Source organism: Copadichromis virginalis, linkage group LG5 (assembly GCF_057382275.1).
Source record: "Copadichromis virginalis isolate Kocher_CV1m ecotype Utaka linkage group LG5, C_Virginalis_male_GT1.1, whole genome shotgun sequence".
NCBI lineage: Eukaryota > Metazoa > Chordata > Actinopteri > Cichliformes > Cichlidae > Copadichromis > Copadichromis virginalis.
Window position 1 is genome coordinate 6,777,188 of NC_140622.1, and position 14,629 is coordinate 6,791,816.

The 14,629-nt window shown below is 41.6% G+C and overlaps 1 protein-coding gene across 3 annotated transcripts; it reads left to right on the plus strand.

Moving 5' to 3' along the window:
- The first annotated feature begins 3 nt into the window (after positions 1 to 3).
- On the plus strand, positions 4 to 14,117 carry cfap57 (cilia and flagella associated protein 57). 3 transcript variants are annotated; one of them, XR_014920369.1, is made up of 22 exons: positions 4 to 317; positions 463 to 776; positions 872 to 1,125; positions 1,737 to 1,911; positions 1,986 to 2,138; positions 3,634 to 3,773; positions 3,910 to 4,075; positions 4,355 to 4,468; positions 4,549 to 4,761; positions 4,904 to 5,077; positions 5,280 to 5,441; positions 8,496 to 8,651; positions 8,815 to 8,908; positions 8,992 to 9,182; positions 9,266 to 9,439; positions 9,579 to 9,737; positions 11,619 to 11,762; positions 12,039 to 12,155; positions 12,729 to 12,863; positions 12,951 to 13,094; positions 13,254 to 13,509; positions 13,638 to 14,117. XR_014920369.1 is itself a non-coding variant. In XM_085455658.1 (21 exons), exons 1-21 carry the CDS (start codon positions 161 to 163, stop codon positions 13,425 to 13,427), a joined length of 3,510 nt encoding a protein of 1,169 aa, XP_085311784.1. In that variant the 5' UTR covers positions 4 to 160; the 3' UTR covers positions 13,428 to 13,612. The 3 variants fall into 3 exon arrangements, 1 of the variants encoding a protein (XP_085311784.1); XR_014920370.1 differs by having other exon boundaries at positions 13,254 to 13,505; XM_085455658.1 differs by lacking the exon at positions 13,638 to 14,117 and having other exon boundaries at positions 13,254 to 13,612.
- The last annotated feature ends 512 nt before the right edge of the window (positions 14,118 to 14,629 follow it).

Sequence of the window (14,629 nt, forward strand, 5' to 3'; positions counted from 1 at the left end):
GTTGCCTAGCGACGTGACTCTCAATCGGTTCCGCGAGGGCTTTTCTGGCTTTCAGAAGCATTAATGTTTTCTGGAAGTGTTTGTTATGCGCAGAGACACTCTTCAGTTTTCAAGTCTGCTGCTGCTGGCATATTATTATTTTTTTAAGTGACATCTAAAAATGTCTTTTGTAGTTGCTCAGTCCCATTTCATTTTCGGTGTACGGACTGGTGTGAGGAACAATTTGTGTTTCTTTGACGAGCAAACCGTCGTCTTCCCCAGCGGAAACAGCTGCGTGTGTTTCAACACTGTCCAACGATGGCAGCGGTTCATTTCAGGTGCGCTCATTTTTAGATGTCTAAGTCATAACTAACTAACATAAGTAACCTAAATTTCTACCCTGGTGGTGCTCTTGATATAAGTACGAAAGTTGTTTTTTTTAGTATTTAACAGCATTTATTTCTGTTGGTGTCGTCTCTCCAGGCTCAGAGAGAAGTCAGGGAATGCGTGCTATGACCATCAGCTCCAACAGACGCTACCTGGCAGTGTCAGATTATGGAGAGAGAGCCACCGTCACTGTGTTTGACCTGCAGCATGAGCAGGGCAGAAAGAGAAAGGTTTTGAGTGCAGGAGACATGTCTGTTCAAGAGTTTATCTGCATTGCTTTCTCTCCTGATTCCAAGTACCTGATAGGCCTGACAGGGAGCCCCGAGTGGATGCTGATCCTCTGGCTTTGGGAGAAACACAAACTCCTGGCAACACTGAAGACAACAAACACAAATAATCCTGTCACCCAGGTGAGTCATCTGTGCTGCATCAGTGAAGCTTGTATAAATGCAGGCATACACATGCTGAACACGTTGTTATTATTATAGTAACTGTTTCTCATCAGGTCAGCTTCAACCCTTACAGCAACACACAGCTCTGTGTGAGCGGAACCGGTGTTTTCAAGCTGTTCCGCTACTCAGAGGGGGCCCTGAAACCAAGCAGTGTTGCAAAGGTTGAGTCCATCAATTTCCTGTGCCACACCTGGGTGTCAGAGCACAGGGTGATCGCTGGCACAGACACTGGCAGACTGCTGGTGTTTGAGTCTGGAGACCTGCGAAGAGAGATCAGCATGACTTGTGTGCAGGGCCAGCCTGCCAGGTGAGAAAGCTGGACCACATGAACTGGTGCTATTTTACATGAAGCAGCCTCTGTAACTCATCTCCACCCCATGCTGTTCCTGCCATTTTTGACCCAATCAGGGTCAAGTCCATAATCATAATGGTGAATAATCTGACCTCAAAACCAACTAATTTTATTGAATTCTGTCGGTTGTACCCCAAAAATATCTAGCATAGAGCTTTTCATGGCTACCAAAAGCACCTGCTAAACTGGGCAGATGGGCAAATATAAATGATTCCTGGTGTCTAACTTCATTGTTGTCCAACAAATACACGTTTTATGTAATATTTATTACATAAAACTCAGAACTAGGCATCAGTTATGTTACACGTTTGTGCAGTTATATATGTTCTTGGTTTATCAAATAAAGACTTTAAATGTCTGAGCAGCTAGTATCACTCATAACGTGTGGCAATGATTTAAAAAAGTAGTGGAAAAATTGGCAGACATGTTAAAACATGGAATGGAAATGCGTATAACAAATGATAACCAGCTGATCTCAGACCAGATGAATGGGTTCACTGTGGTCACTGCAGCGATCCATCTTTGATGAGTGATGTTCTTGCTTATACCCGCTTCACTCTGCACAGGCAGGTGGAGGTAAAGAAGATCAAAGATGCTAATGTGAATGAAGGTCCCTCTGTCCCTTCCATCACAGCAATCCTGTCCTACTCCAAAGGCTTTGCATGCTCTAGAGGTCCTGGCACCGTTTTTCTGTTTGAGCAGACAGATGAGAATGGTTACAGAAAGACCAGGGAGATAAAGGTAAATGTTCAAGCTTTATTTCAGAAAAGGTGGAAAGTGAAGTCTTTGTGTGCACATGGGTATGCTTGTGTCAGATCCCTCTAGATGCATACTGCAGCGGTGTGACCTTGGCAGAATACCAGCAGATTGACACCATATGCATCAGTCCAGCAGAGGAGACTTTGGCCATCAGCACAAACCGAGGACAGCTGTACAGTGTCAGCCTGTCCTCTGTGGACATGAACAAGGTGCTCTGCAGTTACACCTACCAGCACCACCAATGACGGGGTTCATCATTTGTATAAGTGAAATTACTGCATCAACTGTCCTAGCTGGTATTTTATTTTCTTCCACATGCCCCCATCAATTCAGATTATGTAGAGCTGTTTGCTACATCCATTCTCACACTGACCTCCTCTGTACTTGAAACATTACTATAGTAGCTGGTCGGCAGTCAGAAATACATACATATTATTTTGCTGTTTTACTTTTTCTTCTATGTATGATCTCACTTCCTGTTGGGTCTGTGTTTCCACAAGCCCCGCTAATTCTAGAGACTTATTCATCATGAAGAAAACAAGACAGTCGATCGATCAAACACTTGCGCAAGGGAGGCCTGTGTCCACCACGAAAATGACCTCTACCACGACCTCCCTTGCTGCCCTTTTTATTGAGACACAGTTCACACAAAACACGTCAGAACAAAGCCACGCCCCCTTGGTTCTGAGACAAAGCATTTGTATGTATATGTGTGAACTTCTGTAAGAAAGTGTGTGTGTGTGTGTGTGTGTGTGTGTGTGTGTGTGTGTGTGTGTGTGTGTGTGTGTCAGACCTCCTGCTGACCAAAGGGTCGTAAACCCAGGAAGCTTACAAAAAAAGAAACAGATCTTTCAGATAGGATGTATCTACAATAAAACCTCCCCGAGCACAGAATGGTTGGAGAGGTGGTCAGGATCAAAGGAATGGCTTTGATCCTACTGCTTGAACTAAGACTGTACAAATTTAAGAAACACAATGGCAACATTCAACAATTAGACTTAACACTTCCTCTTCTTTTTTTTGGTGGATCAATTGTGCTAATTTCCAGTTGGATATTTTTAACAGTCTTTGTATGCTGTAGCAAAGAAAACAGTAGCGAAGTCTTGTGAATGAAAAGAAAAAGGTCAATCCAAGAAACATGGAAAACAGTTCAAATAATCCAGCAAAAAATAATTTTGTCTTTATTTGCAGCTCCATATTTTTATTCATGGACTTTGTTAGAGTAGTTGTCTTATACTAGGCCTCGATACATCCCCTCAGTTCATTTTTTATCTGAAACAAGCTTCTCTGCCTTTAAGTTAGTTCTCTAAGGTAACCTTTTTACAGATATTTCCTCTCTTTGACATCATCTAGAGTAGATGTGGCCCACATGAGGTCAGTGGTAGATTAGGATTTAAATGTAAAGACATTGCACCCTTTGATAAACTCCCCATCAGAATTGATTTGAGAATATAGGCTGAACTCAATTCTGATGTAGCATGGCCCTCCACAACAGTGCCAGTTTCTCATGTGGCCCCTTGAAAAGTTAATTGCCCATCCATTCTCTAGAGAAAAAGGGTAAAAAAAAATTTTGTTGTTGTTTTCTCCTTCTCTTCCTTCATTGTCTTCTTTCTGTTGTCTACCTCCACTCTCTTTTTTTCTCCACTTGTTTAAGGCATCAGAGTTCTCTTTAGATGTTTAAAGTTATCTTTGCAACTCCATTAGGAGGATAAACTACACTTTGAGTTCCTGTCCCAGTCCTTCCACTCCAGCTCCATCACTGGTTTGTCCATCTGCATACGCAAGCCCCTCGTAGCCACCTGCTCTCTGGACCGCTCTGTCCGCATCTGGAACTACGAGACAAAGTAAAACACATACACACAATTCCTTTTATAGATATATATCAATCAGTTTTCGTCAGGTTGATACAATATAAAACTGCATAACAGAATGACATGTCGTCTTTCTGAGCTCTTGCTGTTCTCTCTGTTTTGTCTCTAGAGTGTTGGAGCTGTGCAAGGAGTTCCAGGAGGAGGCGTACAGCGTGGCACTACATCCCACAGGCCTCTTCATCCTTGTGGGGTTTTCAGACAGACTCAGGCTGATGAACCTGCTTATTGATGACATCCGCACCTTCAAGGAGTTCACTGTGCGCAGCTGTAGAGAGGTAGAGGTTGCTTTGCATTTGTGTTTGCAGTAAATCTGAACAGCCAATACTGAAATAATCAGAGTATTACTAAATTCAAGGGTGAAATGATTGATCTTTACCCCCTTCTGTTGTGTCTCATCCAGCTGTGTTCTGTAAATCCGTAAATACTGAATCCTGGGTTAGCGTTTTCAGCATTTACTGCGATATCTGATAATTCATCTTAAAGTGGAGCATTATCACATTTTCCACTCAAAACTTTTGCGCTTGGACTCTGTCTTTGTCTCCTTCACTTTTCAGTGTGCTTTTAGCAATGGTGGCCACATGTTTGCAGCTGTCAATGGAAACATCATTCAAATCTATTCTGTCACCTCTTTTGACAATATCCTTAATCTGAAGGGCCACAATGGAAAGGTGAGTCAGCTGGAGTATGTGTTACAGAGGAGTCCCAGTGCTTATTTGTCATTCTTATTTACTGGTATTTCAATTAACAGGTGTGTCGGATTGAATGGAGCCTGGACGACAGCCGGGTCGTGTCTTGTGGGGTGGATGGGGCAGTGTACGAGTGGAACACGCAGAGTGGCAAGCGGGAGTCAGAAAGCGTCCTAAAGTCCTGTAGTTATACAGGTGTGGCCTTCTCCTCAGACTGTAAGACCATCCTGGCTGTGGGAACAGACCTCACTCTGAAGGAGATCCAAGACTGTCAGGTTAGCAAGCACAGCTGACTCCTGGATTTGTTCTTTTAAGTTGCTGCAAATCAACAAAACATCTCAAGCAGCAGCAATGTTGTTTTTTCTTTCTTTTTTTTGTTTAAAAAAAACTGGGTTTATTGTTATATCCTATCCACAGGTACTGAGGGAGGTTCCAGCTGATGAGACAGCTCACACTGCTCTTGCAGTGTCCCATTCTGGTAGAGTGGTCTTCACCGGGACCTCCAGTGGGACTGTAAGGGCCATTAAATACCCATTACCTATCCAGAAGGAATGGATGACATACCAGGCTCACTCTGGGCCTGTCACCAAGGTGAGCAGAAGCACTGATTTGCTCTGATTGAGATTTGCACTGATCAGAATACTTTATTGATCCCTAGGGGAAATTATGTGTATTAATGTGATGTGAGATTGATATACACACAATCTCACATCGTGTATGAAAAAATCGATTGACTATGATGCTGATCATTCAGACGCAAAGAGTCCACCCACTAAAACATGTGTGTCCTCAGATGGTGATCACGTATGATGATCAGTTCCTGCTGACAGTGTCTGAAGACGGCTGTCTGCTGATTTGGAAAATCATCGATAAGGAAGGCAGAGGTCTAAAGAGCAACAAACACATAGTCCACACGGAAGAGATCCTTATCACCAAGTCAGACCTGGAGGAGAAGGTGAGTAAGTGCATAGTGTGACACCCCCCTGTTGGTCTTGTTCCTAAAGCATTGTAAGTTCTTGATCCTGGACCATCAGTGCAAGTGGTCAGTTATGTGTTTGTAATGTTATAGCTTTGGAACATCACTCAGTGCAACACTCAGTGCATCATGGGAAGTCTCCAGCAGCCTAGGCCTATTTCAGCATAACTAAGGATTCAGGGTCACCTGATCCAGCCCTAACTATATGTATCCTATGTATGTGTATATTTCATCTAAAAGAAAAGTTTTAAGCCTGATCGTAAAAGTAGACAGGGTCTCTGAAAGCTGAAGCCTCTGCCCCCCAGTCTACTTCTACTTCCTAGAAGGAACAATCCTTAGTGCTGTACTGCATGTGAGGTTTGCCAGATGAAGCCTCCCCATACATGGCTAGCGCATCCATCCATGCATACTTACATACACACACGTAGATACAGAGGTGGCAAAAGTACAGATATTTCGTACTTAAGTACAGATACTAGTATCAAAAAAGCCTGTTTTAAAAATGTGAGGAGTAGAATGTAAAGATATTTGATTAAAATGTAGGGAGTAAAAGTAAACAGCTGTCAGAAAAATACCTACTCAAGTAAAGTATAGATACCTGAAAATTCTTTTCAAGTACAGTAACAAAGTATTTGTACTTTGTCATGTTGTTCAGTAATAACATGCGCCGTTAAAATTGGGCACTCTTCCTTCCTTTTTAGTTTCAAAACACGAAGGGTGTTTGTTTCACTTTAAGGTTGGATTAAGAATTACTGTGTGAGGAACGGTTTCACTTTTGACTAGGGAAATAATATGCTTACTTTTGGGTTTATGAGAATTGAATTACAGTGAGAAGGGGATCTTCTGAATGCGCAGGTTGTTTGCTACTGTGAGACAGTGGAGAGAACTTATGAAGTTACCTTCTTTCACCAATTAAGAGTGGAAGATCTCGTAACATTCTGGTGGAGATGCCGGGGTAAAAAGAGTGAGTTCGGACGAGGAAGTCCGAGAAAAGGACACCTTGAGTTGAGCAAGGTGTTTAACTGACTCAGGATTTCAGAGAATCGAGTCAGCTGTGATCTTGAGTTCTGATGGTAAATTGATTTTAAAGGAAAATCAATGTTTACTATGATGAAGTAATTCTGATGATATTACTAGATGTGCTGTGATACCAGTGAAGAATAAGTTGTGTACATGAGGATACACAATTGTGTTGAAGATTACTGGACCCGGCGAGGTCCATTTGATGAAGTTCTTGGGCAGATAAATGACAAACAGTTCTTCAAGTGTGTGGAGAATTTAAAAAGAAAAAACTGAACTTGCAGGTTCTCCGTACTGTGTGGACTTATATCAGAGTTATAAGTCCAAAGGTTATGCCCTGGAGGCCAAGAGTTGTGTTTAAAGAAGAACATGACTTAGAAAAGGACATTTAAGGTCACATTTTGTCTAAGATGGGGAGAATTGTCCCATATGTGTTTATTTCTCTTCTCTTTTAAGAGGACAGACGCAGTTACTGAGTGTTGTCTACTTCCTCTTTCTGATTCTTGAAAGCATGTTTGATAAAATACTCTTAGGAAAGCGTATTTTGAGTGATTCTAAGTGTGTGAATGTTGTGAGTACTCGATTTGAATGATTCTGTGTGATTTATACAAAATAATAAATAACTAATAAAAACTCATAGGCGAGTGTGTGAACAGAGGAAGTCTGAGAGAGAAGTGTGTGCGTAGGCAAACTGCAGAGTGTGTGCGTGGAATAAGGGTGTATTGTTTTTACATCAAGATTTAGTAGAACTAAAGTAGAACGTCACAAACAAACAGATAAAAAAAGTAAAATAAAGAGAGAAAATAACTGACAATTACATTAATGAATAGAAAACACACATACACAAAGTGCCATATGTGAAAATTATTTTAGGAAAGAATCAGAAGTTCTATGTCTGCTTATAGCTATTAAAAATGTACGATTAACTGTGACTAATGTCTGGAACCTATTTTAATCTGTATTTGACGCCATGGGGGGGCGTGTACCCCACTGCTTTAGAAGTGTCCACAACATGTATTTTGGTCAGAAGACATATGTTGATGTTTTCTCCGGGCTGTTAATAAAGTCATCGTTTGATTGCACTTTTCTGGGGCTTCCGTGGTTTGTGACACTGCTCTACATTGATCGATTTCGCGACAGCTTTGGTGGAGGATGCGGGCACCATCAGTCACCCTCAGAGCACAAATCTTGAGCTTGGGGATATCCTGAATCCTGACATCATCAGTGACTGTTCCCACGATGACAGTGATTTGTTCTCACGGCCGGGAAGCTTCATCTTACGGATCAGGCGGGAGACAGCAATGTTGGTTCTGCTCATGAACAGCCTCTGTTGGTTTGGATGTTCCCAGCTCTGTACATACGACCATTTTCGGCTTCTTATGATGCCCCAGCAACCAGGACCAAGCTAAGGTCCTGGTTGCTGGGGCAGCATCTCAGCAGAGACCTCACTCTCACCACTAATCCTGGTCTTTCGGGGACCTTGAGGTGTTCCCAAACCAGATGTAACTTCTCCAGCATCTCTCTTCAGCCTTTCTCTCTTTAGTACATGCCTGAAACACCTCGTTTAGGAGGCCTCCTGGTCAGATGCCTGAACCACCTGAGCTCACTTCTTTTGATGTGATGAAGTAGTGGCTCTACTTGGACTTCCTCCTACATGAACAGGCTCCTCACCGAGCCTTTGGAGGAAGCTCATTTGCACTGCTTGTATCCATGGTCTTCAACCACTACACACAACTTGTGGCTGTAGGTCAGGGTGGGAATGTAGGTGAGCCAGTAAATCGACAGCCTCGCTTTCACACGAAGCAGAGTCTGGGGTTCACATTACTGCAGACGCTACAGCAATCTGCTCTTTCCAAGTAGTATGAGGTACACTTCATGTGTTTATGTGTCTGGTTTAAGTTATTTATGTACGACACTTTAGAAGAAAGCTAAAAGAATTGCAACAAGGTGACAACTGTCATGTTATGGTTAAAAGAAGAGGTATTGAATGTATGTTCCTGCGTCTACTTTCAGACCCAGCACATGCTGGAGATGAAGATGCGGCTGGAGGAGCTGCAGATGGAGAATGAGTACCAGCTCCGCCTGAAGGACATGAACTACAACGAGAAGCTCAGAGAGCTGTCTGACAACTTTGTCCAGCAGATAGAATCTCTGAAAACATCCCAACAGGTGTGCCTCTGTTACACGAGAGCTCAGCTTCACATAGATTTACAACTTAAAGGTCAAAATGTCTTCCCAAGACTAGCAATCATCAGTGGGTGACTTTTGACGTTGATTAATTGAGTCAGTAGCTGCTGCCCTTGATGAATCAGGTATCCTGCTTTTACTGCAGGCCATGAAGACAGAGATGGAAAAGCAGGAATGTGAGAATCAGCAGAATTCTGCAGAGCTTATTATGAAGCATTCGAAAGAACTGAAGGATTTAGGTAACAGGAGAACAGGATCAGCACAATCTGTTATCTTTATTTTTGTAAGTGTTTGGTGTTCATACTCTTTTAATCACACACAGAGCTATCATACAGCCAGAAGCTGATTGTGGAGCACGAGAAGTACCAGGATCTTCAGCAAAAACATCAAAGAATGCAGGAAGACTATGAGAAGCAGCTCAAGTCTGCAGAGGACAGAAAAATCCAAGCGGTGGAGGAGCTCACAAAGATGTACGAGGCCAAGCTACAGGAGAAGGCCGAGCTCCTCGCTCAGGTCAGTAATAAGGAGCAGGAAGAGGAGGTGGTGGTAAGTTAAATGGTGCAGCAGTTGAATGAAACCGGTAATCTTTCGTTTAGTGTCAGGAGGACACCGAACAGAAGATTAGTGTTTTTAAAGCAATCATAAAGCAGGCTGAAGAGGACGAGGAGAGGAAGATTCTCGAGATCCAGACCAATTATGAGAAGAAAATGAAAACTGAGAAACAGACCAATACAAATCTGAAGGGAAAAAATAGCATCATGGCACAAAAGGTGAACAAAGCTTCTGTTATTCACTGAATGTTTGGTTCTGTTGCAGAGCATCAGCTCTGTCTCCTGTCTGTCTGCTCACATCAGCTGCTGTTCTCTGTGTGTCTTCTCTTTGGTTGGTTGGACGCTGGTGTGTTCACAGTTCATCAGTCTACAGAAGCAGATTGATGACAGGAGCGCTGATATAAACAAACTGAAGCAAGAGCGGCAGAGGCTGCTTGAGCTGATCCGCTCCCTGGAGAGTGACATTGAAGACCTGAAGAGGCAGATCTCTGGACATGAAAAGACCAGTCAGGACAAGGTGACCAAGATCAGAGCTGTCATTTCCTGTCAACCAAACGTCCACTTAGCAGAATTTTAAACAGTTTTACATTTTGAAGCCTCGACGTTACACATATGGAGTCAGAAGTGACGACATTCATTAACTTATCATTTAACACTAGCTTTAACTCCATAAAGCATAAAGTGACATTTTAATGATGAGTTTTGACACCCAGCTGATAGAAACAAATAAGATTTGGGGACTTCTCGCCCCCTCGAGTTCCTGCTCTTTGTTGTGCTCAGCAGTGTTGGTCAAGTTACTTGAAAAAAGTAATCAGTAACTAATTACTGATTACTTCCCCAAAAAAGTAATCCTGTTACTTTACTGATTATTTATTTTCAAAAGTAATTAATTACTTAGTTACTTAGTTACTTTTTAAAAACACGATTTACAACCTGAAGAGGTGATAAAGTGATAGATCTTTCAGCCCAATTCTACTTTTTCTGCATAATCCATCATACAAAATGTAATCAAATGGAAAAGTCTCTTTTTAAAACTTGTTTTATCAGTTTTAATCTTTTAACTTTATGCATCAAGCAAAAATTTAATTATATGCAACATTCTCTGAGTTGAATAAATTAGTTTAACATTTAAACCTATTTTCTACACATTCCAGCTCATAAAATAAAATATTTTTTGTGTTTACACTCAGTCTTTCAAATAGATGCAAGTAAAACACAGCAGAACATAAATAAAGTCAAAGACTCAGCGGTCCTGTTGCTCTATTTTCACCTGTAAAGCAGGACTGCGGTAGGCGGAGGTTTACCCTGGTGCAGGTGTGCCGCGGTCAGTGGAAGAATCAGCGAGTTTCTCTGTGAGTTTCCCATTACGGCATTGCGCACTCGGTGCTTGCTCGGAAGTTTAGGGGGTTTTTTCGCTGTAAAAAGAAGTTTTCTTCCCACGCACGATGGACACTAATGTTTTTGTCACTTTTTATGGAATCAAACTCAAAGTAAGGTCAGTACTTCCACGCTTTAAACGCTGCACGCTCATACGCTCTCCCACAATCGATATGTGATCCACTGTTGATCTGCACACAGCTGTTGTCACTAACGGCGCACTCGCTTACGTCACTGTCGTGAGACATTCTCGCAAAAAATCACGGTTTTAGTAACGCAGTAATGCAGCGTTCCTACGGGAAAGTAACGGTAATCTAATTACTGTTTTTGCAATAGTAATCCCTTACTTTACTCGTTACTTGAAAAAAGTAATCAGATTACAGTAACGCGTGTTACTGCCCATCTCTGGTGCTCAGTGCTCACTTATTTGTTCCTCAAGTTTTTCTGCTTCTTTGTACTTTCCTTCATGACCATCCTGACAGCTTCACAGATCTCCCTCCAGGAATTTGCTGACATTTATGAGTCATTATAGATGAGATGATGATTGCGTTGAAAAATAGCCAGAAATACACAGGACGAACAGGCCAGTCACAACAGCTGTGGGCTGCGTTGATATGTCTTCTGGTTCTACAAAGGAGTGCGTCAGGTTATGTTGTAGGTTTATTGAAGGGTGTCAGAGGGGTTGCAGTTGTGATGCAGGTGCAGTGTAGATTTCTCAGCGAAGCTTAAGTGCTGTGTTACTGTGAATACATTTATGGGAATATGAGCATATTATAAGCATATAAGTATAATATAAGCATATTTTAAAGCGCTGGGTTACTGAAAGACAGACAAGTTTTCCTACAATGCACTTCAACTCTGAGCTCTTCTCTACATTAGCTGTAAAATTGTACTGTCTAATTCAGTTTGACTACATGACATATGGAGACTGATCTGGACCAGATTCTCTTGACATTGTTCAGAATTCATGTATGAAAACCTTTGAACTCTAAAACCGTTCAACCTGTTCATGTTCTCACAGGATCACATTATCTCGTGCTTGAAGAGAAAGAATCAGGAACTGGAGAAGTTAAAGTTTGTTCTTGAATTCCAGCTGAATGAGTTAAAGCAGAAAACTGAGCCTCTGCAACATGACATCAATGTGAAGAAGGAGCGGATCAGTCAGGTATGTGAAAGATGGAAAAGCTTAGCACTGTGTTAACACATGGTTAGAAAACATATGTGGAGACTGTTGAATACATAAATGTAGATGATTCATAAGGGTTCCTGTACATTTTCTTGCCATTTGAATAGTGTTGAGTTAAAAAGTTAGACAGAAATAAAGTTTGCTGTGCTCGGTTGACCTTGTTTTAATTGATCTGATAGGACTGCATTAGCAGTCAAGTTAAAACAGTGTCAACACTACCAGTTACAGTGTCGTGCTATTTCTCGTGTTCGGCAGCTGGAGGAAGAGCTGATACAAACCGACAAGAGCAATGCTCAGCTGAAGCTCACCGTCTCTGAGCTGAAGCTCAAACTGAAGACCAGAGACAAAGAGATGTGCAAAGAGAGTCAGAAGGTCAGTAAACAAACAATGCTTCCTTTTTAAAGTAAAGAGGCAAAACTACATAATCTGTGTCATTGTGCAAATAATTGTGGGCCTAACTCTTTTGAGAAAGAAGTGGCATTCAGAGAATCTTGAATTGAAGTCTAATGGAGAAATCTGCAAAGAAAACTTTTTAAACCCACTGGGCCAGAATCAAAATCAGCAACTCTTTTTTTTTAAATCAGATTTGAGGTACTGCTAACATTAATGCCAAGTGGCAAGATTAGGTCCTAGAAGGACTTTGGCTCCACCCAAAAGCTCTTGCTTACAAGTGGCAGCCAATCAGAGGAAATGTAGGGTGGCGGAAACTAAAACCTGTTTCAGACACAAGGTGAACAGCTGCATGAAGGCCAAGTATAAGGTAAATGATGATTGTTTTTAACTGTGAATCTACTGGGCTACATGTACTGTAGTAAAATCGAGGAATAAAAATATGAAGCTGGAAGTGAGCAGAATAGATCCTCTTTAAGCTTTGAGGATAAAAGTGTAATAAAAATCATTCCTTTTTTAATATAAGAATGGGCTTCTCTTGTTTTTTGTTGTCAGGTCAAAGATTTGGAGACGCATCTCCAGCGATTGAAATCAGACCTGCACAACTGTGTCGGCTTCATCCAGGAGCCTAAAACTCTGAAGGACAACATACAGATGATATACGCTCGATATGTCCAGCAGACTGAAAGGGTAAGTGTGCTAAGAAATACCCCAAGAGCTGCCTGGATGCTGGGAGGGCTTGAAATCAAACTGTCAAGTGTATGTCCCGTTTGAAAGGTGGAGAGAACCAATGCAGATGATACTGTTCAGAAGGCGCTGCGTCACCAGTGTGATCGACAGGAGAGGACAGTAAATGGCCTCAAAATGAGGCTGGTCAAATCTGCAGAGGAGCACGAAAAGGTCTACACCAAAATCATGAAGGTTAGTCATTACCCAGATCACAACAGTACATTGGCATTAGTCATTAACAATGCAACTCTGAAGTCTTAACATATCCTGTATGACAGAGTGTGAAAGTGTAATGTGGAGTAAAGACCTGCTGAATTGATAGTTATCTAGCCACGACTTTGGACTTTGCAGGAAAACATGACTCTGATTGCTGAAATCAACGAGCTGCGGAAGGAGCTGCATTTGGCCAGGACTCAGGCTAAAGACGTCAGAGCTCAGCTGGCTCTCTTAAAGAAGCCCAAGAAGTCACAGCCCATCTTAGAAGAAGCAGCCTACCAGGAGCCCAAACAGCTAGGAGTCAGCTGATCATCTTTTACCTCAGCAATAGCTCTGCAACTAACACACAGCAGCAGATACACATGAAAATCATATAAGAAGAAAGTTGTTAGTAAGATTGTTGTATTCACTTTGATAATGAACGTGTGGATTTGTATGTTACCATAGCAATTTACTGCAGAAAACAATCACATTGATAAAGGTTTGATCACTGACCAGTGAACCTGTTCTCATTTCCAGGAAGTCAAATACTGATGTTTAGCCAAAGACGCTGGTGTCTCCAATGTATACAAAAGATGTCCTTTAGCAGTGGCCCTGTGTAGTGAGGCGAGTCTTATTCCTCATGTCACAACTGCAATATATATATATCATTTTCATTTTTAACCTAAACATGTAGTTCTAGTGTCTAAACCAGAGAAAATAAAAACAAAATTGAATGTTGAGTGAAAGGACACAAACCAATATCTCCAGGTTCTTGTCATTCCTACCATCCTACCTACTTGTGTGCTCTTTAAAACAGGTATCATAAACATCAGCTTTATAGCAGCCATGCAGATATTGTTTCTAAAATAATTTCTTAACCATCTATAGATCTGCTGCAGCCTCACAGTAACCATCCACATGTTCAGATGGTTTACAAATCTTCATTTCTCTGCACTTTGCAACTTCTCCCCTCCTATTGGTGAGCGCTTAAGAAATTATTTGTGTATTCATTAATGTTCCTCAACCACAGAAATTCCCAACAGCCACACAATATTTACATTCTGGAATTAACACTTCAATGGATAAGGCTACATTTCCGCTGTTAAAGCTAGTCCCTCCATGGTGTCCCAGCACCACACGTGTTAGTTTAGTTAAAACATACACGTGCTGTTGGTCTTGCTTATGCAGCATCTACATCAGCTCTGCGTATTTTGCACATATGAAATCAATGGTAAGGTGATGTGACTTTTATACATTTTACATCAGATAAAAACTTTATTTGTAAGATTCAGATAATTATTTATTAAAAGCTAGACATTTTAAATGAGAATAAGAAAGAAAACTATTCCTTTGTGCCCGTCTTTCCCTGTTTATGCCCTACCTGACATCCACTGGTTTCCTCTTTCTGGCGCAAAGTGGGCGATAAACGAGAGACGGGACGTGCGACAGAAAAGCTGATCAGCTGATCATTGATCAGTTTCATGATTGAAGTAGCAACAGGAGAGGGAGAGGAGAAGAGGCAGCTGTCC

Coding starts and splice junctions, on each gene's coding strand:
- cfap57 (XM_085455658.1), top strand. CDS start 161: ATGTCTTTTGTAGTTGCTCAGTCCCATTTCATTTTCGGTGTACGGACT. Junction 1,126..1,736: donor GTGCAGGGCCAGCCTGCCAG/GTGAGAAAGCTG, acceptor CACTCTGCACAG/GCAGGTGGAGGTAAAGAAGA. Junction 5,442..8,495: donor AGTCAGACCTGGAGGAGAAG/GTGAGTAAGTGC, acceptor GTCTACTTTCAG/ACCCAGCACATGCTGGAGAT.